General features: G+C 35.1%; 1 protein-coding gene across 11 annotated transcripts in view; it reads left to right on the forward strand.

Moving 5' to 3' along the window:
- The window catches only part of DLG1 (discs large MAGUK scaffold protein 1), a 144,891-nt gene that overhangs the window by 74,612 nt on the left and 46,683 nt on the right, over window positions 1-23,596 (forward strand). For 7 of the 11 annotated variants that reach the window (XM_062006198.1, XM_062006199.1, XM_062006200.1 and 4 more), the window contains 6 exons: window positions 11,522-11,620; window positions 15,546-15,599; window positions 19,137-19,187; window positions 20,166-20,290; window positions 21,551-21,720; window positions 22,379-22,515. In XM_062006198.1, the coding sequence (XP_061862182.1) occupies window positions 11,522-11,620; window positions 15,546-15,599; window positions 19,137-19,187; window positions 20,166-20,290; window positions 21,551-21,720; window positions 22,379-22,515 (636 nt within the window). The remainder of the gene's footprint in view (window positions 1-11,521; window positions 11,621-15,545; window positions 15,600-19,136; window positions 19,188-20,165; window positions 20,291-21,550; window positions 21,721-22,378; window positions 22,516-23,596) is intronic. The other 4 variants (XM_062006201.1, XM_062006202.1, XM_062006204.1 and 1 more) reach the window with 1 other exon arrangement.

Genomic DNA, 23,596 nt, shown 5'->3' on the forward strand with positions numbered 1-23,596 from the left:
TTGTAGTATTTTAATTTGCTGAAGACAGTGACTGTTTGACACTGCATAAAAGATGCTTATTTTCCTGAAATGTTGCAGGGGTCTTATGACTCATTCTAGAGCTTCGATGTGTTGTATAATGGTACTTATTTTGAGCTTGTATTATAACTGCATGTTGTCATGGAAGCAAGTCTGAGGAGCTTCCAGTGTTTCCATGCTGTGAGAAGGAATAAAATCAGATGAGATACCTAGCTAGTAGCTACATGATAAAGATTTTAGCCTTAGCTCTGTGCAATGAAAAGGCAAAGCAATATAAAACTATAAGAACTGTAGTGAAAGCAATATAATAATGTAATAGCTTGTATTAGGGAACAGTTCGACATGTGTAAAGATAAAATGGTGCTGCAGCTTACTTGTATATGAAGCCTTTTGTAAACGAAATAAGGAGGGCCTTTAGTAGAAAGCCACTTTATGTGTAAATCAAGTAATTAATTTTCCAAAATTTTGACATTCATGTTCTGAAAAAGTTAATGGGTTTTAATTAGTGGGTTGTTAAAAATGGCCTTTCTTGTGTGGTTTTCTGTTTGCTGTTCCTTAATTTGAAGTAAATGACTGTCTGCTTAGTGTTTCAGGGCAAATTTGTTTATTTTTCTGAACAGATTTTTGGACAGAAAATAAATTGGTCACATATTATTGTCAGTAAAATTATTAATACTTGCCTTAAATGGAAAGCTCTGGCTTGGGATCATTGACTTTCTTCAGATCATTTCTCTTTCTTGTAAGATTCTACCCTTAAGTACTTTGAGGACAGTGGGATGTTATAAGTAAGTGAACCTGTATGTTTCTTATCCCAAAGAAAACCAGATTGTGCTTAAGATGAGGTGTACTTGCATAATTTTGATGTTTTACAAATAATGTTTCTTGTAGATCTATTCCATTGAAAAAACCCCAAACCACTGAAACCCTCCCAGCTTTTGGAGAAGAGTAGTCAGTTTTGAGAGTTTACTGGTGTGTTTCTAATATTCAGACAGATCACAGTATAGAGGCTAGATAGATACAGGATATATTTTAGATTTGAATGAATTATAAAGAATAAAGTAAGCATGCTGTCTAGGATGGTTTAATTATTCCCTGAAAAATTTAGAAATTATTAGAGATTATCTGTTCCAAGAGCTTAACCAACCTTCATTGTTGTATTTTAATACGTTTCTCAGGAGTGAATAGAGTCTATCTGATCTCAGTTTCCTACCATGACATAACCCTTTCTACTGTGAATTTCAAAACCTAAAATATTGACACCATAGGCCTGCTGTTTTTCTATAACAAAGTCTTTAGAACACATTTTCCCTTTGCCTGGTCTCTTTCTGGTACTGAAAGCCTCCTTGGGCTTCTTTATGGAGTCTTTAGCATCATAATGAAAGCTACTATTCTTAAGGCTGATGTTATTTAAATGAAGCTTTCTAGGCCTTGCTTTAAGTTGCAAATTACATGCATTAAATCATTCTCAATAGCACTTACGAGCCTAAATGATGAGCCTTGTAATTCTGTTTTGAGCTTGAGTGTGCTCGATTGCTTGGTGAATACAGATGAGTGACCTGCTACATAGGGTTCAGTGCTAGACATAGTATTTGAAAAACAGAAGTCACAAATTACCTTTATTAAAACCACTATTAACTTTGTGTACCTTTTGTATATTATGGATTTTGAGTAGGACTGAGATTCAACCATTTAAGCACTCCCTCGGAAATTTGACAGGACAAATTAGATTGAGCTAAGTAAATCTTTCTTAATACCAGACATAAGAAGTGGGCAGTGGTGGTCTCTTTTGTATGAAACATTGTCTCTGTGATGTTAAGTCTATAAGGGGAAGATTGGTTGCTGTAATTGTTTCTGTTGAGAACATTGTTTATATTTACATGAGGTCCTTTGAGCAAAACTTTCAGGTGCTATCAACCACTGGGTACTATGTGAGAGTGCAGGTGATAGGTTTGCAGTTCCAGGTTGCCCATTTCTGCTTTGTGGGCATGCATTTATCTCTCATGAAAAGCTCTATATTGCTACAGAGAACTTCATCCCACAAACTGCATTTTCTGCATTAAAATGCTTACTAGGTCTCAGCAAGTAGCAGTCTTTCTGTCACTGCCTTTTGCTGCTTTACATCTGCATGGCTAATCATGGTTGTTCCTCACTGGGTTGTTTTGGTAAATAAAGTTTGCAATAAGGAATTGACCATCATCACCATTTGTGATTGTACTGATATTCTGCTGTCAACATTTTTCCCCTTCAAAGCTATTTATTTATGGTTTAAGTTCAGAGTTTTAAGTTCATTTGAGTTCATTGTAAAGTGCTTTGGGGTTTGAGGAGGAAACTAGGTTAGATAATCAATTTATTGACTGAGTTAAACAAACACAACAAAACCAAAACAACCACCAACCAAATAACTCCTACAATTTAGACATACTTAGCATAAGAGCACTCCCATAGGCAAGGTGTTCAAGAGCCTTAGTTTATTCTGAAAAGAGATCTAAAGTAAAGTCACAAGCATTCAGACTAGTACCTTTAATCTACAAGGGCTGGGTGAGTAAACCTTTTCATCTCTGGGATCCAGAAACACTGTCATGTCTTTGTTAGCACACTTACCTGAACTGATATTACAGCTTGTCTGTCCTCAGAATCTCTTAGTTAATCCATGATATACTAAACTACGCATCTTCATGGAAACATACCAAGACAGGTTCCAGGCTCAACTGCTTCATTTCTGTACTTTCTGTCCAAACTGTCCTTGGAGAGATCTGGATAACATCCAGGTGGAGATCTTGGGTATTTTTATTTCTTCATCCTTGGGAGACCATGAGAATTGGTCTTTGCTCCATAGTGGCAAGAAACAAGGAGAGTTCTTGAAAGGGGCAGGAGGGTCACTAACACAAATCTGAAGCCAAAAGTTATTACTCTTTTTGTCAGTGCAGAATTATAGATAGGCTTAATGGTAACAGCCTGTGGGCTGAGGCCGTCATAATTAAGCTTATCATTTACACTAGCCAGTCTCTCTTAAGGTTTTGTTTTTGGCAAATCAATTTACTATTGAAAAGCAGTGTGGAGAACGCTTACTTGGACAGGAGAATCTGGACAACACCCCCACTCCCATCAAGTCCTCGTGATACAAATCTGTGACAGCGTTTGTAAGCATGAGGAGTTATAAAGCTGAAGAAGTGCATGTATTTTAAATAATGTGGGATTTTAGCCACTGTGTATTAAATAGTTGGATATGGTGACCATAACAAAACTGGAGAGTTATTGTACTAACATGCTGAGCAAGGTGGATGGCTGAGTTTGAGTTGATCAAGTGGGAAGTGTATTTCTTAAAGGCATGTGATAGTCCAGTGATAAGAGAGATATTTCTCCTGTGAAAGAAATAAAGCAGTAGAGGGAGAGAGTCTTGAAACACACTTTGTTAATGGTATTGTTTTTTGGTGGTTCTGCTTCCCATCCTCTGTATCGGGCAAATTTTACCGTCTGAACTCGCTTATCAGCAATAGCAGTACTCGTGCCTGGCTAGAATTAGGTCTCGTGTCTTTGCAGTTCTCAGAATTTTGGTAGATGCAGCATATTAGCATACCTGATTGTGTTATATGCTGTTTTAATACCTGAACATTCTTAGGAATGTCAAGACAGTGCTTAAATTATTGCATATGTTCAAGTAATTCTATACTTTTTTTAGCTCTTGTGAAACTTGGTTATCTTTTATTTTTTTGAAGCTTTCTTTTGGCAGTAGGGAAATACTTGTGATATGCTTCATTTTCAGATGTCCTTGATGTTACATTTTATTTGAAGTGCTGCAGAAATACTCTCAGGAAAAACATGCATGTCTTGAATCTGTTGTGTAACCACTCAAGTAGCTGATGTTTTGCTACTAAAGGCCTGCCCAGGCCACAGAATGGCACTGACTTAGGAGGAATAGTGAGATGTGGCATCAGTGTTAATGCTAGACGTGTGCTCAGATTTAGGTGCTCTGGGCTGCATACAGCTAACATGGATTATGAATGAGGACGGATTGCCGCTGTGCTTTATTCTTGGCACTGCTGGACCCCACCAAACAGCCTAGAAATCCCTGAAGGTATGCTTAGATGAGTATTGACTTTTGTGATTTTGAGGAAGATAGATGGAAAGTTCTTAAAATAGCAGGCTTCACTAGTGAAATGTCCTGTGGCATTCTAGGATGTAGTTCAGAGAAAAGATGTAAAACTACACAACCAGACTTGAAATTGTATATCTATAGAGAGAAAAATGTGCCTTTCATTTTCAGCTTTGTATTGAATCTTTGTTCACTTCAGTATTTCCTAGTTTTAGTAAGAGGTTATGAATATGGGCTTGTGTTCATCAGTCAAGTCATATTAACAGAGGTTGCTGATTTTGTAGTATCTACTTGAATGCAATGGAAGGGGAGAAGCACAGAATTATTTTTGGAGGATTCTCCCAGCTACTAGAATTGCGTTTTGAAGTAATGAAGTTCGTTACTTAAGCCTTAAAAAAGACCTTTGCAGTAGACATTGCTGGTCAAATATTAGTACAGTTTTTCCTTTCTGTGAGTGGTGGTGTTATCCAGCTAGTTAGATGGGTTGTCTAGCTGTGGAGAGAATGTTAGAGAATATGGAAATAAAATGATTCTTAAAGAAATACTACTTGTAAAAGATAACTGGCACCTTAATAGATTGCTGCAAGTTATGCACTGTACATTTGATGTAGTAATTTAAAAGAATGAAATATTGATGATTCAGCTGTTAGCAACAAATTGTTCAGAATTGGTATGCAATATGAAAGCACAACCTGATCTTGAACCCCCTCTGGTTACAAAAAAGTCACTTAGCACTTGATATTTCAGTAGAGCAGTTCATGCCAGTAATTAATACAGTCTGTGGAGAACATTTGCGGGTTCAAGCTTTCTGCACTCAAAAGATGATCTGCCAAACCCATACAGCTTTAGTTATATAACTGCTTTTTTCTTGCTTTGAATTATGTATATGTCCCACTGCTTTGCCAGAGATTGATCCCTCCCTCCCTCCCACCAACGCAACTGCAAGACATGCTGCCTTGCTTCACCTGTGTGAATGCAATTGGGCAGAATGCTCCCCTGTGACTCTCAAATATCTGATTAATCTCTTTTAATACCACTCTTCTTTCCTTCTCTACTTTCTTGTTTCTTTTTTTTTGTTGTCTGTTTCCATTTTCTTTATACTGTGATTGTTCTAGATAAGTCTTACTGTGCTTTCATTAAATATTTCTTTCATCTTTGTCCCATGGTTTTTTGACCAAGATACTGTATTCACTTTAAATACTTGTGTAACACTAAATGTCAATGCAACCTAAGCTTTCTTACTGGAAATTGCCCTGGCACATGGTGCAGCCTTGGATGAATTAGATACTCTGCCTGCACCCACTGTTCCTTGGCTATGTTTTGGTGCTTGGACTGTTGCTCTTTGGAACTACAAGTGTCTTCAAGTTTTTGTTTCCTTTTAATTATTGATGTCTTAGTGGTATCATCTAAGGGACCAGAGGCTTGAGGACTAGCAGAAAAAACCCTTGTACTGTTACCAGTTATCTGCTGCATCATCTTAATTCTTTTGTCAGTGAAGCCAACGTGTCTGAAGGCACACTGGAGAGGTGTGAATTCCTTTGTCACATTTTTTGACTTGTGTCTGCCCCTTTCTTGTTTAGAGAAGAATATAGAAAGCCAGACAACTGAATTTCTAAGAATACAGTGTCCAGCATCTCCTCCCTTTGCCCTCACTTTCCGACTTAGTACACTTCAAAGCTGGTTTTCTTTTTAATCAAGAGGCTACTTGGTCTACCTGCTTTCAACAAAGTTGATGCCTCCAGGATTAAGATGTTCTTTTTAGATCTGGAGCTTCACCTGTTTTAGGATTTATTATATACACAAGAGAAAAGCTTTATACTCAAACCTCCTGGCTTCTTCCTTTCTGTATTTTAGTAATTAGGCAATGTCATGCTGGGTAGAAGATAGAAGGTACTGATGCACTGTGAATGCAGCCTGCAAAACCTCGTGCAGTCTGGATAACACCAGTTGGGGGTGGGGGGGGGGAAGTTTGTTTGTGGTCTCCAAAAGCAGTAGTTTACCTTCTTTGGCAACAGTGTGACAGAGGTTTCCATGCAGACAGCCTTTGTCCAAGTAACCCCAGCAGTCTGCAGAGCTTGCCTCAGTTTCACAATGTTGATATTTCTGTGGAAATTTCTCAAAGGCGAGTTAGATTTGATATGCTGGTTTTGAACTTGTTTTATCTATACACATGTTAACAGCATGCATATCTTTCCCCTCTGCTGTTGCCCTACAGTTAACATCATTGTTGGGTTGACTGGAACAGAACAACCTGAGTGCATCTACCCATGTGTACTAGTGATACCCAGTTCTCCAATTCCTTGGTACTTCAAAGGCAAAAGTCATACCCACCATAGGATTGCACAAGTCTACAAATGTTTGTATGACCAGCACATTTCCAGCTTCCTGTCACTGGCCAGAAACATTTCTGTCTATGCATTTATGAATATTGCATTAATGATCTGTTATGTGGCTCTTGATTACATCCATTCTGGGTAGAAGATGAGACATGGCAGCACTTGGTGATTAGAGGAGCATCTGTCAGTTCCTATTTATCTCTTAAAATCCATGCTATAAATAACTGGAAATGTTTGTACTTAGCTCTGTATTTCTAGTTTTTATTCTCTGTGTAAAAAATATGCTGATTCATATTATTTAGATATTAATATTTGCTGTAGGAAAGTGTAGAGTAAGAGTGAGAACAACAATATTTCAGTGCTGTGAAGTGATAAAATATCTCAATTTTATCCAAATATAGTACAACTGACCTAACTAAGCTTTATTTCCTTTGGGCCAATATCCTTAATTCTTATCAAACCCAGTGCCAGATATTCAAATTCCCAGCATATTCCTAGGACAGACCCATGGAGTGAGAGGCAGATGGGCTGTACTGTGGCTGGGCCAGAGCTGTGCAAATGCTGGTGTGTGTCTGCTGTCGGGAAGACTGCATGACCACAGACTTGAGCCTGCTTCTTTTTCCTGTGAGGCTAGGAGTATAGGTGTCTCTCTTTACCTGTCAGTTTTCATACAGACTCTGGGAAATTTAACTTTTGATCTTTACCTCTTTTTAGAATGATCAATTTAAAGTTGGCTGGTAAAATTAAATATTCGACAGTATGATGAAATCAAGCAGGCTCCTTATTGTGTGCCTTTTTTTTTCTTTTTTTTTTTTTGAGGATGAGAGTAGGAGTTGTTTTGGAGCTTTTTTGTTTTGAAAATTGGGGTAAAAATCTAATACAGAGGTTATACATCCTTGGCATTAAAAAATGAATGAATAAAATAATAAAGAAATACAGTTCCTTTAAATGTCTTTTTTTTAAAGATAAAGTAAACAAGGTGCACCTTAAAATTGTTGTTTCACAGTGCTGTTGTATTCCCTGGAAATCCAACTCTTAAAATTATTAACACAAAGTAATTAATGTTGTGATCTGAACAGATTTTTTTCTTTGATATTTAATGTTGAAATCTTGTACAACACATCTGCCCGTTAACAATTCATATACTTTTCATCATAAGCTTCTTCAAATTCATTAGTTTTCAGCCTCCATAAAGTATTCAGAAAAGCAGAGGAATTGTTATGTTTTAAAATTTTCTCAATGTAAACCTTGAAGTTTTAAGTGATAAAATACAACCAAGTGTAAGGATAGTGTTAGCTTATGGGAGAAAGAAAATGACTGTAACCTTTCATAGCTTCTTTTTAATAAAGTCAGATGACTTTTGTCATCTATTCAATAATTTCTGCATTTCATTGATTATTTATGCCCAACAAATTGACTGTTGTGTGGTGGTTCAATGTTGCTCTGTAAATAGAGTGAGAGAGTACACAACATGCAGTAGTAACTAAAACAGCATTCAGTGATTCTTCCTGAGACCATAGTCTAGAACACAATCATTTGAGACTTTCTCAGGAAGCAAGATTTTCTTTTTATTTTCCCTCATTTTTTTTTGTTTTGCAAAATAGACTATTTGTGTTGCTAGTTTCATGACTGCACACTGTCATGGCTACAAATACTGTGGTGCTACAGATGATGGGGAAATGGGAACGCTTAAGCTCACAGATTTAACAAGGAGCCCGAGAATGGAAATACGTCCAAATCTTCATATGCAGCCAAAGCCGCCCGTCCGACATCAGCAGCAGGTGCTGAGCACTCATACACCTTTTAGTTCATCCACGTTGCCAGTGTCTTCCAAACACAGAGGAAAGTTTGTAAACCTACGTGACAGTGTAAAAAAGAGTCCTACAAAAAGCACAGCAAAAGTAAAAGCTGCTAGTGGTTGGGTGTCTGATGGATCCTGTTCTAATTGCTCTTTAGAAAAGGTATGTATTGCACTGGGTAGTTATAGATGTGCATTTTTGGTGTAAGCTGTAGAAAGTATGTTGCACTTTTTTCTCTCTGTGCTTTGATCCCTTCTGTTTCTAGAGAGACTTCATTACTTAATTTTCTTTTGTATTTTGTCACTATAAATCAAAATAGCAATGATTGTATTTGGGCTGGGAAAGAAATACTTCTGCTCAGTGTTTTCCCATTAAGATTGTGCTATGTACAGTGAGGATTTTTTACAGTAATTTCTTGAAAGTGAAGAAATCTGATTTGCTTGGAACCTTTTTTTTTCCCCTCCAAAATATATCTGTTAGTACTTTACAAAGAGCAGCATTTTGGAATTTGCCAGATAACTTAGTTGGCTTCAGGATGTGTATGGTGCTCTGGTTTAATTTCAGGTTAGTTGGTGTTTCCTCACAGAGGAGGAGTGAGAAGATGGGTGTGTTCTTCCTTTTTGCAACATCTGAACTTAGTGTTATATTTCATCACTTAAAGGCATTATTATCTTAGCTTTTCTAAACATAGACTTAAATGATTATTTTGTTTGTACATAAATATTGAAGTCCATCCTTATGGTTAGAAAAATTAACTTGAAATTTATCATGTGTTGTAAAATGATAGCTGTTTGTTGTGGATATTAACACATTTATTTAGACTGATGGACTCTTAAAGTGAGTTATTGTTCAAGTTATGCATTCCTATATATAATAGTCTGTCATAATTGTGTGCTGTAGTTAATATATAGTGAAAACAGGTTTTTCATTAATCCACTACTTTCTTAGTAGTTTAGATCGGTTTGTGTCTGTTTAAACCAGAATCATCAAATACTTTAGTCAAATATCTTCAAATAAAGTGATTTTGAGGACAAGCTTTTGTTTTTCAGAATATTGGAGCGTGGTTTTGGAGAATTCTTAAAAATTACAAATGTTTCTTGCAGTTTCCTGGAAAGTGCAACGTTTAAAGAGATACTCTGGGCTATTGGAGATTATTAATCTACTCTCACACATATCATATAATAATTTTCAGGCTGCTTGACTAGATGATATGTGTCAAGGTCCCTTCCAGTCCTTGAGATTCTGTGATTTTGCACATCTTTTCAAATGATTGCCTCTTTTGTCGCCTCTTTACTCACCCATATATTACTGGAGGAGAATCAACAGGAGCATTGCCAGGATGCTTGGAGGAGAAGAGAGAACTTTTAAGACTCAGCAGATACTAAACCAACAGCACAAAAGGAAAATACGACGACAGCAGTAATAGCTTATGAGACTGGAACCTGAAAGAATTAAAGGACTTCGAACAATGTCAGTTTTAAAATAATGATAAAAATTGGAACTGGTCGTGAGGCTTCTTGAAGCATTTGGGAATGAGAAGCTTGAAGAGACGTGGGAGTGAGGAATGTAGAAAAGTAGGGAAGCAGGAAAATCAAGTTGCCATTTGATGCAAAGGGAAAGGTACAGATTCTTTGGCCCATAAGGAAATCAACAGGGACTTGGTCAGTTATTTTGCTGAGTCAAAGGGCAGGGAAGTGAATGGTCAGTATCTAAGAATAACTTCAGTTTGTTTTTAGCCTTCTCTTATTTCAGGAGTTTAACTGTAAAGCTGGTATTTTTCTGACCTGCTAATACTTAGCTGTTCAGCCTTAATGCTGTGGTATGTTTTGGTATGTAATATGCATATCTCTGAAATATCGGTTAACAGATTTTTTTACTGTGTATGTATAGGGGAAGCTGCTTATTTGGGAACAAGGCAGATTTGTAGGAGTGGCTTATTTTTTGCATGTGTAGGCCTGAGTGATTGCTCTAGGAATTTAGTTCGCTCTGTCCTCTAAAGGTTGCTTTGTTCTTCCAGTAACTGGAGTTTTTTTGCACTGTTTCCTGCATCCTTTGCAAAACGTGTATTATCGTTTTTCTAGACCAACTTAGATTCTCCCCCATCCTTTTTTTCACAGTTGAAAGATTTTGTTGTTGTTGTCCATAGATGTAAGGATGTTTAAATTACATTAGCAGTAATCTCTCAATAAATCAAATATATCTTTTTCTTATATATTTCAGTAACTGCAACATCTTTCACCAGCTGTTCATTTTGAGTATATTGACTTTGAGCTGAAAAAAACCCTGTGGAAGTACCATATGTACCTTTAATAAGAGTTGCTGCTCGGGCTGTTTCAGACTTTAAGATTAGATTTTGCACTTTAATTTGATGTGTGCTGTTGGTGTACATTGCTTTGTGTTTCAAAATATCTCAGACTTTTCAAATATGTTTAATACTGTTATATTGTTTTTTCCATTAATTTCCATGATTTACTATTTAGTCACTGTGCTTTGTTATATTTAAAGATCACAGAAATCTTTTGGAACAACTACGTTCCAAGAGCTTTGATCAGCATGTAATTTTTATGGTAGTTGCCAGTAGTTCGTGTTGCTGACAGCTTGTTGACAACCAATTCAAGTCAATGTTTTCCTCAAAATACTATTTGTAATCTTGTTCCCTTGCAGCTTAAGTGTCAGTAGCTTTCCTGGCTATTATTTCAGTGAAAAATCATAAGACCGAAATTGCTCTAGTCTAAAGGTATATGGGAAACCCATATGAAGATCTTTGAGAGGTAGATTGAATCTGTTTTTTCCCAAATGGGCTGATTTTTGCCCAATTAAAAAACCTTAATGTACTTCTGATTTTTTTTGTCAAAGAGAATATGAACTTTGCTCAGTGCTATCAGCTTTAGCACCTGTTTCCCTGCTTTTGCACTGGTGAAGCACTTCTGTTGTGAAGCCAGCCCCCTTAAAAGCCTGAGTCTGTCCCTTGACATGAAAACGTTTCCTGTTGGACCCCAAAGTCTCATTACTCTGTACTATAAGATGAGTAACTTGATATGAATAAACAATCTGGAGGTATCTTGCAACTGTGGTTTCTTTAACATTAGCACAAAGTGTGAGATGCCCTGCCATATACAGCATGGTTTACAAGTGGTTGTTTGTCTTCAGTTGTTGTAGTAGTCTCCAAATCCATATACTGGTTCAGATTTTAAGCTGTTACATTTGGATCTTGTTTGTCTTAAGTTGTTTCTTCTAGTTTTCATTATTTTTGACATTTTGTTGGTGATTTTTAGCCCACAGAAGCTGTTCCTTCCTCTTCTCCCACTGTCCCTGTGATCCCTGTCCCACCAGTCCCTGCTGAGACCACTGTCATCCCATCCACCATACCACAGGTTTTTATTCTTTTGTTTGTTAAATTTATTCAACTTCTATTCACTTTATTTCATTACTTTGTTTAAATTCACCTTTTGGTACTCTTGCACGTTTGAAATGAATTGTGAAACAGCTGAGCTACTAATACAGTAGAGTTTCATCCTAATTTGTTTGTTTTATAACAGCTTTTAGTCCATTTAAAATTTCAGTGTTTTCATATGGACGTATATTAGTAAATTACAAAATAATAAAAGAAAAAAACTCTCAAAAGAAGGAGAGGCAGTAGGATGCTTTGTAGTCACATGATAATTTGAGGCATTTTACCCTTACTAAAATTACTCCTTGATTTATTTATTTGTAGAAAGTTCGTGTCTTATCTCATGTAGAAATACTTAAAACACGTCTTTCATCAATTTCACTCACATGGCGTTTATGATGTTCTCCAGCTATTTGTTGGTATTAGTGTCCTTGGGGGCATGTAGAATAAAAAAAGGAGGGTTTTTTTTCCCCCATCTTTTCCTAATAAGTTTGACTCATATGTGCTTCCCTTCTGGACCTTCATCCTTCAGATCATATAATGTCAACACACAAAAAAACCCTCACCCTGTCAAGACAAGTTAAAGCAGTAAACAAGAGTTAACATTATTATCCTGCATACAATTTGAATATGTGACCACAGTGTGGCAAGCTATGAATTAATGTAGGAGAGGTAGCAGTTACATTTTTGCATATAGAATGGCACTCTGCTTTTATTTTTATTATAACTTTATTCTAACTTTCAGTGCAAAACTCTCAAATGATGATTGCACTCCTTCTGAAAAGATTAGTCATTTCTTGGAATTGTTTGACGACAGATATTTGTTAACTTTAAAAGGGAATTAAACTATCTAGGAAGTAGTTTTTTTTCTTTAAGTTTTGCTTTGAAGATACGTGGCTAAACTTGCAACAGGTGCTATTTTTTTAATTTTTATTATAGCTTTATTTTATTTTTTTGTTTTACATAATCCAATAATATAAAAAATTTTTACAGGTGGGTGCTTATAATGTAATTTCTAATGGATATATCTTTACATGAATCTGTCACCTGTACTTTTCCCAACAGGCAGACCAGAGATTTTATTAGTTCCAGAAGTCTTTCCTCCTTTTACAGGAATTCTGCCGACATCATGAGGCAGACAGACAAGTGCAAACAGTACATTCGTGTTGTCAGCCTCGATGGATAAAGATAACTGAGTCTCCAGTAGCATTTACTTTCTGGGAATTACCAGTAGGCTAAACTTAATTTAAAATAAAATAGTTAGTACTATATGTATTTATATATCCCCTGACTGACAATATTGCTGTCCACTGATGCAGGATTACAAGTGGCAAAACAATTGAGTGATCTATGCTTTTGTGTTCTGAGTGCATATAAATGTCTGCAGGAGTCAGCTATATAATTCTACATCATTTGTGATTCTAAGCAATTAAAAAACAGCATAGAAAGTTGTAATCAACTTTGAATTTTATAGATGTGTTTTTGTGCAATAGGTACATCTCTTTTATTAATCACTTCATCCCTTAGGCAAACCCTTAGTCTGCTTGTAAACAAACTTATCAAATAGCTTATAAATGTTTGAACAAGCCTTGGCACTGAAGCCTGAAAGTTTATTTGTAAAACTATTGCAAAACAGTCTGAAATACCAAGTCTTCCTTCCAAAAACGTTTGATGTTTTGAGTTAAATGCTGCCCAGTGTCTCTACAGTGTCCAGGTGGACCTTTGAAATGCCTGGCACAAAGCTTTACTCCTTCCTTTTTGGAATTGCTGGTAAATTACTGCTTCTTGATGGAGAATTCACATAAACGATTCTTCCTAACACTCCTTTTGCATTTAAGTTATGGAAGCTGTTTTGCGTTAATTGGCAAGTTTGTGTCTCAAACATACTGTTTACATAGAAACCTCACCTACTAATATCAACTTGCTTTTAACTGATCTTCCTATTCTTTAAGAGGTTGCAAGAACATTTGTCAGCCTCAAGGAAAATATTAATGGAAATTAATGGCTCTGCTTTCGTTAAACACACTTGCAGATCACAAAATCCTAATATTAAATAAAAATAAACTCAAATAGTTTGAGATGCAAAGAACATGACTAAACTTTCAAAACTAACCCTTGTTTTGTTTTCGATTTATAACATAAACCACTACTCATAGTTGATAAATGAATATAAAATACGTGTATGCATGGTGATCTCTTGTAGATCCAGTGGGGATTAGACTCCTAATGCCTCATATTCAGTCATGTTCTTTGTAACACAATATATTATTGGGTTGGTTTTTTTTTAATTTTGTTAGTTGTTAAACTCTTATAAGGGTGGTGATTCAGAATTTGATTGATTGGTGTTTTTAGTATGGGATTTAATTTTTAATTTAATTCTATTTTAATAAAACTTGCACTTGAATAAGAAGCAGAAATTACAGTGTAACTTAATAGCAGAAAACAGTTATGAGGAGTAACATTATTTTGATAGATTTTTCTTGTCACTCTAGTAACTAATACTTGATTTCTATACTGCATGAAGTGTGCTAGTGCTTCTACTGAGAGAATTGCTGGGTGAGAAAGCTATCTGATGGCAGCTTGACAGTCATAAGTGTCATCCTTTTTGTTTTATCTTTTAAAAGTCTACTCAGTTAACTTGCGTAGGTATCACCTAAATTTAGTAATTATTAAATGATATAGGCCTAATTTCTGATACAGCAAGCTGATAGCAGATTGATGACTCCTGTCTAGTGAGAGTAGATTATTCATCTCAGTCTTTTGTAAGGAACTTCTGAGTCATCACATACTACTTAGCCTTTGGGAGCTTTTAAAAATCATGAATTCCTCAGAAGTTATCATGGTAATAAAACTCAAATGTAGAATATGCAGGTTAATGTAATTATTGTGTTTTTGTAGGTCTGAAATAGGTCATTGAATATCCTGCAGACACAAGAGATAAAGAACATCTTAATTTTAAAGATAAAGGATTATAACACATACTTTAAAAAAATTTCAGCTTAATTGAAGCAATAAGGAGATGAACTTTTTGTGCCCCTGGATTTGTAGGTCCCATTAAACTTAATACGGAACAGTATCTGCAATATATCTGCAAACTTTGTTGTTGTTCTTAGAGCAGGTTAGATACTGCCTATTTTAAAGACAGATAATTGATGCAAAAATAATGAATCTGTTTCTGTGACAGTATTTCAGATAAATGCCACTAGTCTGTAGGGATTTCCTTTCAATTGAAACCATATTCTTCACAGAAAAATTCTGTTACATTGGGAGTGGAAATGTTAGCTTTTTCTGTCAGTTCTTGTCTAGCAAGAATACTCTACTGTTTCATATTTCTATAGCAATAATCTTTGACTACTTATGTCTTGTGAACGCATAACAATTTCTGAAGGAAGAACATATTACTATGTAGTAGAGGAATGTCTACTGTGGATTTGCTTTCAGAAGTCAGTTTTGTACATCCGTAAGTTTGCATTTCTATAAGTTTCTGTTTTACAGGATGAAGGACAGGGGGACATGTTCATGGTAAGAAAATAGAATAAAATCCACAGAAGCTGGATTTTAAGATACTAGCTAGCAAAGTAACTTCTGAATGTCGTATCACAAGTATGAGGGTAACTGATGTCCTGTAAAATGACATCATGACTCAGTTTTTCTTTTGAAAAACAAGATAATAAATGACAGAATTTGTATATACAATAAGAGCTCAGAGTTTTGAAGAGACTTGTTTTGTGGCATGAAAGCCATTTATTCAGGATAGAAATGAGCATTTCAGAATTTGAAATTTTGAGTTTCTCAAACTGAAGCTACCTTTTAACAGAACTTAGAGAAATGGAAATGGAATGTTGTGTAATTATTGTTTGTATTGCGTTCATTCATACTGTATAATTTTTTTTCTTCTTTTGTTAAAGGCAAATCCCCCTCCAGTGCTGGTGAATACAGATTCTTTGGAGACTCCAACATATGTAAGCCTACACTTACTTTCAGTTATAACTTCAGATAATATTTTATATATGTAGCTCTGTAGATCTGTTGTTACTGTTTAATAAAACCTGTTGTGTATCTCTGTTGGTGCTTGTCTTCATCAGCTGTTCTAATGGTTATTTGAGGTCTGTAAATAGCTTTTTCATGGAAAAATAAACAATGAAAAAAATTTAGATGCCAAGTGGAAAGTTCTGTGTGAGTACCAGTATGTGACAGTACAAAACACAGTCATTTGTGGTTCCAGAGGTTCCATAGTGAGAGAACAATCTGTTTCTTAACTGTGCAGGCAGATGCTTTAATATTTAATGTGCCATTTCCGTTGCACTTCTCATAAAAACACTTCTTCATGCAGTGGCTATACTTAAGATTTAAGTGCTCTAAATGTTCATTAAAATGTGTTGGTTCTCTTGGAAGCATTAACGTAATACGCATAGGCTAAAGTTTGTGTTTGGCAGTGTGTATTTTGTGATAGGAAAACTGGTGCCAAATAGAGACTTCAGAGATCTTGTAACTCTTGGAAGTTTGGCATAGATTTTAGGTCTGAATTTTTCTCCCATAGTTTCCTCCTACAGTTACTTATATCCCACTTGCTAGTCATTTTCCTGAGTAGCATTAATGCCTGTACTAGTTACTTTATGCTGATATTAAGAGGTAAAGAGTAAATGTCCTTGTAAAAAGCATTTATAACTTAGCAACATTGCTAGAAAGGAGCTGTAATAACTGGAGGCAGGCAAAAGTGTGAATTAACAGTTTAATCAGATGACAAAAGGTTAGTACAGTGACATAATTGGCTCATAAGAGAATCTTTAGTGTAATTGTGATGCCTCTGACTAAAAGATCACAGCAGCAGTCTTCAGTGTGTTGCTCTATTGTTGATGTGATGCAGGTACAGTTTAGAAAAATATACTGAAGTTGAGTTGTCTATGTGCACACATAAACTAAGCCAAGAAGAAAAGTGATTAATATGTATTCACATTTCAGAAGACCCTGTCTGATAGAGGCACGTGGAGGACAGTGGCTAGTAGGAAGAGAAAACAGCATTAACATAACAAACGGACACTAAAAATTATAAGCTGTAGCATTAACAGAACAAACTGGCACTGAAAATTATAAGTTCTCTAAATTATCATTTAGCAGTAAATGTAAAACAAACATAGCTATCTGTAATCTACCTGATCTGTAAGCATCTGTAAGGAGTTAAGTAAAGGAATATCTTTCTAGGTTCTCAAGTCGCTAATGGGATTGTTAAGCAGTAATTAATGTGGAGTTATACTTGTGAGATAACTGTATCATGAATCTGCAAAAAGTCTTAACCAGTAAAGCTTTTTCTGTGGGAAGAAGAAAAAGACAAAGCAGTAATGTAGAAAATCATTGAGGAATAAATGGTTCCCATTATCTGAATCATAACACTACTGAGGAAGTACTTTTTTTTAAATTCCTTGTAAAAGTCCAAGGAAATACAAAGAAAATTCAAGTTGGTGACACAAGAAGAGGTTAAACATACCAGTGAAATTAACTTCAGTACAGCCAAAAGGCTCTAATCAAATTCAGCTGAACTACTAATAGGCTTTGCATTTCAAAGAGGATTGCTGTGGCACAATTACAGCATTTGAATAGAACTTGCTTCATCCCAGAAGTCACTGGAAATAAAACTTGGTTTAGTGGATCTGAGATCACTTCAAAACTTGCAAAAGGTAGAGCAGGACAGTGAGTTTTATCATCTGATGTGTCTTATCTCTGCTCATGTTTTGTTTGTTAGATAAAATCAATCCAAAGGTAAATAAATTTTAAAAAGGGACTGTAGAACTGAGCTAAAGTAGAAGACAAAAACAATGGAGATTCTTATTTGCTGCTGTTTGTCTAGATGATATTTTAAAATTGGATTGGAGTTTGTTCATGTAGATAAGCAAGAGACTGCTTAAATATATTAGAATTGGCCTTGTTTAGCCTACAGGTAATGAATAGGGAAATGATTAATTTTCCTCATAATTCATTTAAGAAAAAAAAAGTAGTAATAAAAGCCACAGACGGATCAGTCATCATGAACCATTTCCCGGGCACTGTAACACTGGATGACTGGTTCAGTTAGCATATGTTGTCATTCTTATAGATAATAGCTTAAGGACTAAGCTAACAGAAAAACTTCTTGATCACAGTGGCTTCTTTTGTGTTGGTGTAGTAATGGATACAGTTTCATGTATTCAGAAGGTCAAGACCTGGGAGAAATATTATCTGTTAAAAACACAGTATCTTTTCCACTCAACAAACTACTAAGGACATAATCTTTTTTGTGGTACTGCACAAAGAAGAAGATGATCATCTATTATGTCTGGAGTGGACATGGGTTCTATTGATTAAGGGGAGATATAATTAGAGACAGAGGAAAATGTGTACTGAGGGATAAATGAGCTTCATATTAGACAGCCTGTAAAAATTATGGCATCTCTAGCTTTTGGAGCTTTTAAATGTGTTAAATAAACATATGAGGAATGAAGTAAATATGTTCTTAATTGTGTTTGGACTGAATTCAAGTACTCTTAAATTCTCTTCTAGAAAATGCTACTGATTTTGAAATATTTTCTTCAATACATTTTATAGCTTTGTAAAATCTTGACTAGTATATTAAGGTTACAGAAGACTACCAGGAATAATTTAAGAATAGATAAGATGCTTCATAAAATAATAGTACAAATATTATTTCTTGTTAATTTTTTTTTGCTGTGAAAAGTATGAAATAGGGAAATGCCTGTAGCTGCATGATGTATGTGCTGCTGTAGATTTCTGTGGAGAAAAGAGTTTGAGTTCCAAGGTGTCTTAGTAATTGGAAAAATAAATCTTAATGTTACTTGTACGGTTAAGAATTTTGTATTGTTTTCGTTTAATGTAGATATTTGTTACTTCTGTAATTCTATCCTAGTTCTGTAGGCAGCAAAGAATGTAGTGTCTCTACTAACTTTAGGAAGGCAAGGCTTCCATTTAGTATTTGAGTTTTTAATCTAGCTATATAAAATATTATTCTGAACTCTTATTCTGGTTTTTGGTCCTGATTTAATTTATTGGTCTTCAGTATATATGTATAGCACAATAAATAGTAACAAACAGTTCTTAAATGTTGTTTTGGAAGGGTCTTACCCATTTCTATTGAGACACAGCATAAAGCATTAGCCTTTGAAAATACTGCTCTCTTCTATGCAATTTCTTCTCTACCCCACGACCTATTCCTCTTTTCTCAGTTTCAACTTGCTATATGGTTTGAGGAACATCTGAGGATCTTGAACGTTTTTTTTTTTCTGGCAATCAGAAGCAGAGGGCCTCTGCTCTATTATCTGTGTAGAACAGTCTGCTCTATGAAATCTTAACTTTTCAAGTCATACAAAAAGAGTGTCTGATTCATGTACAGAGCAGTGTCAAAATCACACGTCCCCTCTGAGCTCAGTGCTCACTGTAAATTAGATTTTATGGGAGTGAATTGCTAGCCAAGCAACCTGTGTAACGTTCTCACTTTACTTTCTTTATAGGTTAATGGCACAGATGCAGATTATGAGTATGAAGAAATTACTCTTGAAAGGGTAATATGCTAAATATCTTTCTCTACTCTGTTTTAGATTGGATTTAGGGTAATCTAATATGAAAAAATTAACCTCTTGATACTGTAAAATGTCAATCCAAAACAACCATTGCTGGTTTGGGGTTTTTTTCTTTAGGTAACCTAACAAAAAACCCCAAAACATTCAGTTGCTGGGGCAGGAATATAAGTTTTTATTAATATGCTTGATCATTATGAATAAAATGAGAGAATGATCTTCCTGAGACATACTGCATTTGAATGTTATTATCTAGGCTTGTAGAGATAAATAACAGATTATGATTTAATTTCCTGTATTGCTCTTTATGATGGGCTTGTATTTATACCATGAAGTTTTATATTGAGATTCAGGCTTCCAGTTGAGATTACAAGTGACACGTTGTCATATGCATTGCTTTGTTAGGTTTACAGTCTTAGAGATGTATATCAGTTCTCATGAGCTGCATAGTTTACAAAAAGAAAGAAAGGAATGGTTATATTTGATACCTGTGCAGTTCTGGTGGTTACTAAGGGGATAATAATAAAAGCAGACAGTCTTGGAAGAGAAAATGTCAGTCTGAATCTCAACTTCTGTGAGGATATATTACACATATGACACAAATTACTTGGGGGCTTCTATGGGAAAAATAATTTTTCACTAATAATTTAATGAAGGGCAAATATTCATATGAGTAATCTCGAAGATCTAACTCAATAGAAAAGTTTTTTTTCTAGTTTATCATGTTGGCTTAAATGAGAGGAGCTGAAGCTGTCACAGTTACACAATGACTTATGTTCTCCTACTATGAAAATAAGTTACATCTTACCTATGGTTATTTGTAGTATACTGCTTAAAGTGTGTGTTTTTTTTTTTATGGTGAAAATTACACAGATTTGATTCTATGTTGAATCAGATAGTTATACTAGAATATCTTTTCCCCAAAAAAGAAATGTGTAAATTTTTTTTCCCCTCTACCTTTAGGGAAATTCAGGACTTGGCTTTAGCATTGCAGGTGGTACAGACAACCCACATATTGGGGATGATTCAAGTATTTTCATTACAAAAATTATAGCCGGGGGTGCAGCTGCCCAGGATGGAAGATTACGGTATGATGATTTTCTGTGTTGGGTTGCTAAATGTTTTTTACTGTATTTTCAAATGGTGGATAGAACACTTTCAGTTACTTTTAGTAGTTTTATCATGCTGTGTCACAGAAGTATTTTGATTTTTTTTTTTTTCCCCTCCCAGACAATAAAATCTGCAGTTAAACGATCTTTATCTTTTCTAATCAATGGTATAACTTGATGCTGTCCTACATTCTGTAGTCCTTAATTCAGTATGCAAAGGAAAAGCTTAAATAGGTAGGATAGGTAACTCTTGGTTATCCATGTGCAGATTTTGTGATCTATGACAGTTGAGCTGACTAACAACTCTTTTTATACTTGCTATAATTCTTTGTCTTAATTTCCAAAGATGCTACACATTTTCAAAAGCAATGTTTTTGTTTAAATTAATAGAATACTTCATCTCCAGTATACCTCATGTTCTTATTGAGCTACGGACTGATACTATTATTTGGCTCCTAGTGAGGAAATGTTGGCGTATTACTGGATGGCAGCGAGTGATACTTGCAACTATCAGAAGTCAATAACAGATTACATTAATAAATTATTTTTCAAAACCAGAGCAGTGTGTGGAAAAAACCTCCATGTTTAATAGTAGAGCCAGCTTATTTTTCTCTCTGGTGTTGTCCACAACCTGCCTTGTCATTTTTGATGAAAATGCTTGGTTCATTGTGGTTTTTAGTCCCAAGAAGCTTGTTTCAGGGCTTCATTTTAGCTTGTTGGGATTTATCACAGTTGCATCTGGCAGAATGTGGTGACAGGTAGGTCAGGCATTGTATGTAGTGTAATGAGAGCTCAGTGTTACTACAGCAACATGTTAAATGGAGTGGAAGGCCAGCACTTCAACAGCTTGTGAAAACCAGGAATGGAGGTTGACTTGTTCATATCATGACTTAAATCCAGTGTATTCTCACTTTTTACCCCTTAGTTTATAATTTTAAAATTATGTCTTGACAGCCCTAAAAAAAGGTAGTTTGTAGAAAGCTCAGTTCAGCACATACAAGAAGATGTCCTCTTTGTGAAGAAAATACTCCTGTGTAATGTTTCCTAGTGATTCTGGTGTTATTTTTAAGCACTAATAATTAATTTTAAAACATTGCCTTGAATCAGTGTAGTTTTGAAGCCAAATTTATGTATCTTAATGTGTTAATTTGTGTTAGTGTACTGTAGATAAAATATTAGACACCTAGTGTGTTTGCTCTACTGTAACACAAATTTGAACATGAATATTGCCATCTTTAGGGTTAATGATTGTATTCTACGGGTAAATGAGGTGGATGTTCGTGATGTGACACACAGCAAAGCAGTTGAAGCGTTGAAAGAAGCGGGATCAATTGTACGATTGTATGTCAAAAGAAGAAAACCAGTCACAGAAAAAATAGTGGAAATCAAACTTGTAAAAGGCCCCAAAGGTATGGAGGAAAAGCTTCTGTTACACAAGAAGGATGTAGTTGATGATAAGAATTCTGCACTTATTTTTTGAAATAGAACAGTACCTTGTCTATGAAGTTCTAAGAAATGCAGAATAATGAAAAATGACAGGGACACCTCATGCTTCTAAATTTTCATCCACTTGTCTTGAATCTGTTCTTGTAGAGTGCATATTTTTCCTTCAAATAATTAAAATGTGTTTCTGATAATATTTAGTAACTTCAAAGTGTATTATAAATGGGAGTAAAGTATTTAATGGAATTACCTAGAAAGGATCTTCAAGGGATTAAGAAACATTTAGAGAAAACATTAGAATAAAATAATTGAGTAAATGTTGGACAATGGTTCTTCAAATATCAGTGGGGATGCTATAGCTCTACTGTGTGCATTGTCCACAAAACATGAAGCAGATGTTTTAGCTTTTGATTTTCAGGACTTTTGTAAATGTTATATGTGTTTTCCAGAACTTTCTGGAAAATTAGGTAGTCCATTTGGAAGGGTATCTGATATTGCTTCAGCCAGACCTAATAGTTTTCAATGTATATATGTGTGATAAAAATAGCGTTATGATTAAAATAATTGTATAAATGTAATGAATGCTAAAAGGCTTCTTGAGTAATGACTTTCGTCTTCAAGCAGGTCTTGGTTTCAGTATTGCTGGTGGTGTAGGAAATCAGCATATACCTGGAGACAACAGCATCTATGTAACTAAAATCATTGAAGGTGGGGCAGCACATAAAGATGGCAAACTTCAGATTGGAGACAAACTTCTAGCTGTAAGTAAAAGATGCAGTTTTTTAAAAAATTCCCTTTTAGGCCCAAGTAAGGGCATGGTTCATGTTGCAGATGAGCTGCCTTCTGGTGGAGTGGTATTTGACAGAAATGGGTAAAAAAATTGATATTACTAGGAAGTCAATGGTATAAATTAAGTCAGCAGTGTTCAGTATCTTTTCCTCAAGAAATCTGAAATCTATTCCTCAGCCTAACATTGTATGCAAAACCCGTGTTAATCGGTATCTTTATTTCTGATGCTTAATATTAGTTTATGGGATTTGAGTGACAGGATTATAAACACAAATATTTATGTACAATAAATGCATGCTTTCATATGCCATGCAAGTTCACAAACCCAAAGGCCCGAGCTGCTTGCTGATAATACTGTTGATATTTGATGGGTTTAATTTTTAAAATCTGCATCATAGGAAGTGTTTTAATTATAGGACTTCCCCACAATGCAAGAGCACTGGGAAGTTTCATTTTAATGGTGCTTTCCAGTGTTAGAATTTGTCACCTGTACAAAAAAACTTTATGCTAACTTGCTTATGTTGTAAAATATGTAGAAGATATTAAGGAAATTTTATTAAAAATCTCAACAGACAGATTACTACCAACAGATTACTTTGTCCAGTATTACAATATCTATTGAAAAAAAATTCTTGACAAAATTAAAGTAACTTGGGTTTAATATCTGGTACTATTTCAGAGACATGCAAAGTGTATGCAATGTGCTATTGCATATAGTAAATACAATGTCCAAATTTATTGTAGTTGTAATCATTCTCTCAGTTCATAAAGTTAGAAAAGAAATGAGTAAAATGTCATTATAATGTCTGCTGCTAAGCTGAATTTCATTTAGTCAAAGCATTAGTCACTAATGTAGAGATGAGCTCCCATATTTTGCAGGATAGAACTTTGTGTATTTAGGTTGTACTGCAAATACCAGTGCACTACAAAATGACTTTTCAGTCATCAGTCCTTTTTTTTTTTTTTAAAAAAAAAAGAGACTTTTAGAAAATTTGTAGGAAACATTTAGAAAATACAAAATAGGGATCTCATTAATATTTACAAATACCTAAA

Source organism: Colius striatus, chromosome 12 (assembly GCF_028858725.1).
Source record: "Colius striatus isolate bColStr4 chromosome 12, bColStr4.1.hap1, whole genome shotgun sequence".
In the NCBI taxonomy this organism is placed as follows: Eukaryota; Metazoa; Chordata; class Aves; order Coliiformes; family Coliidae; genus Colius; species Colius striatus.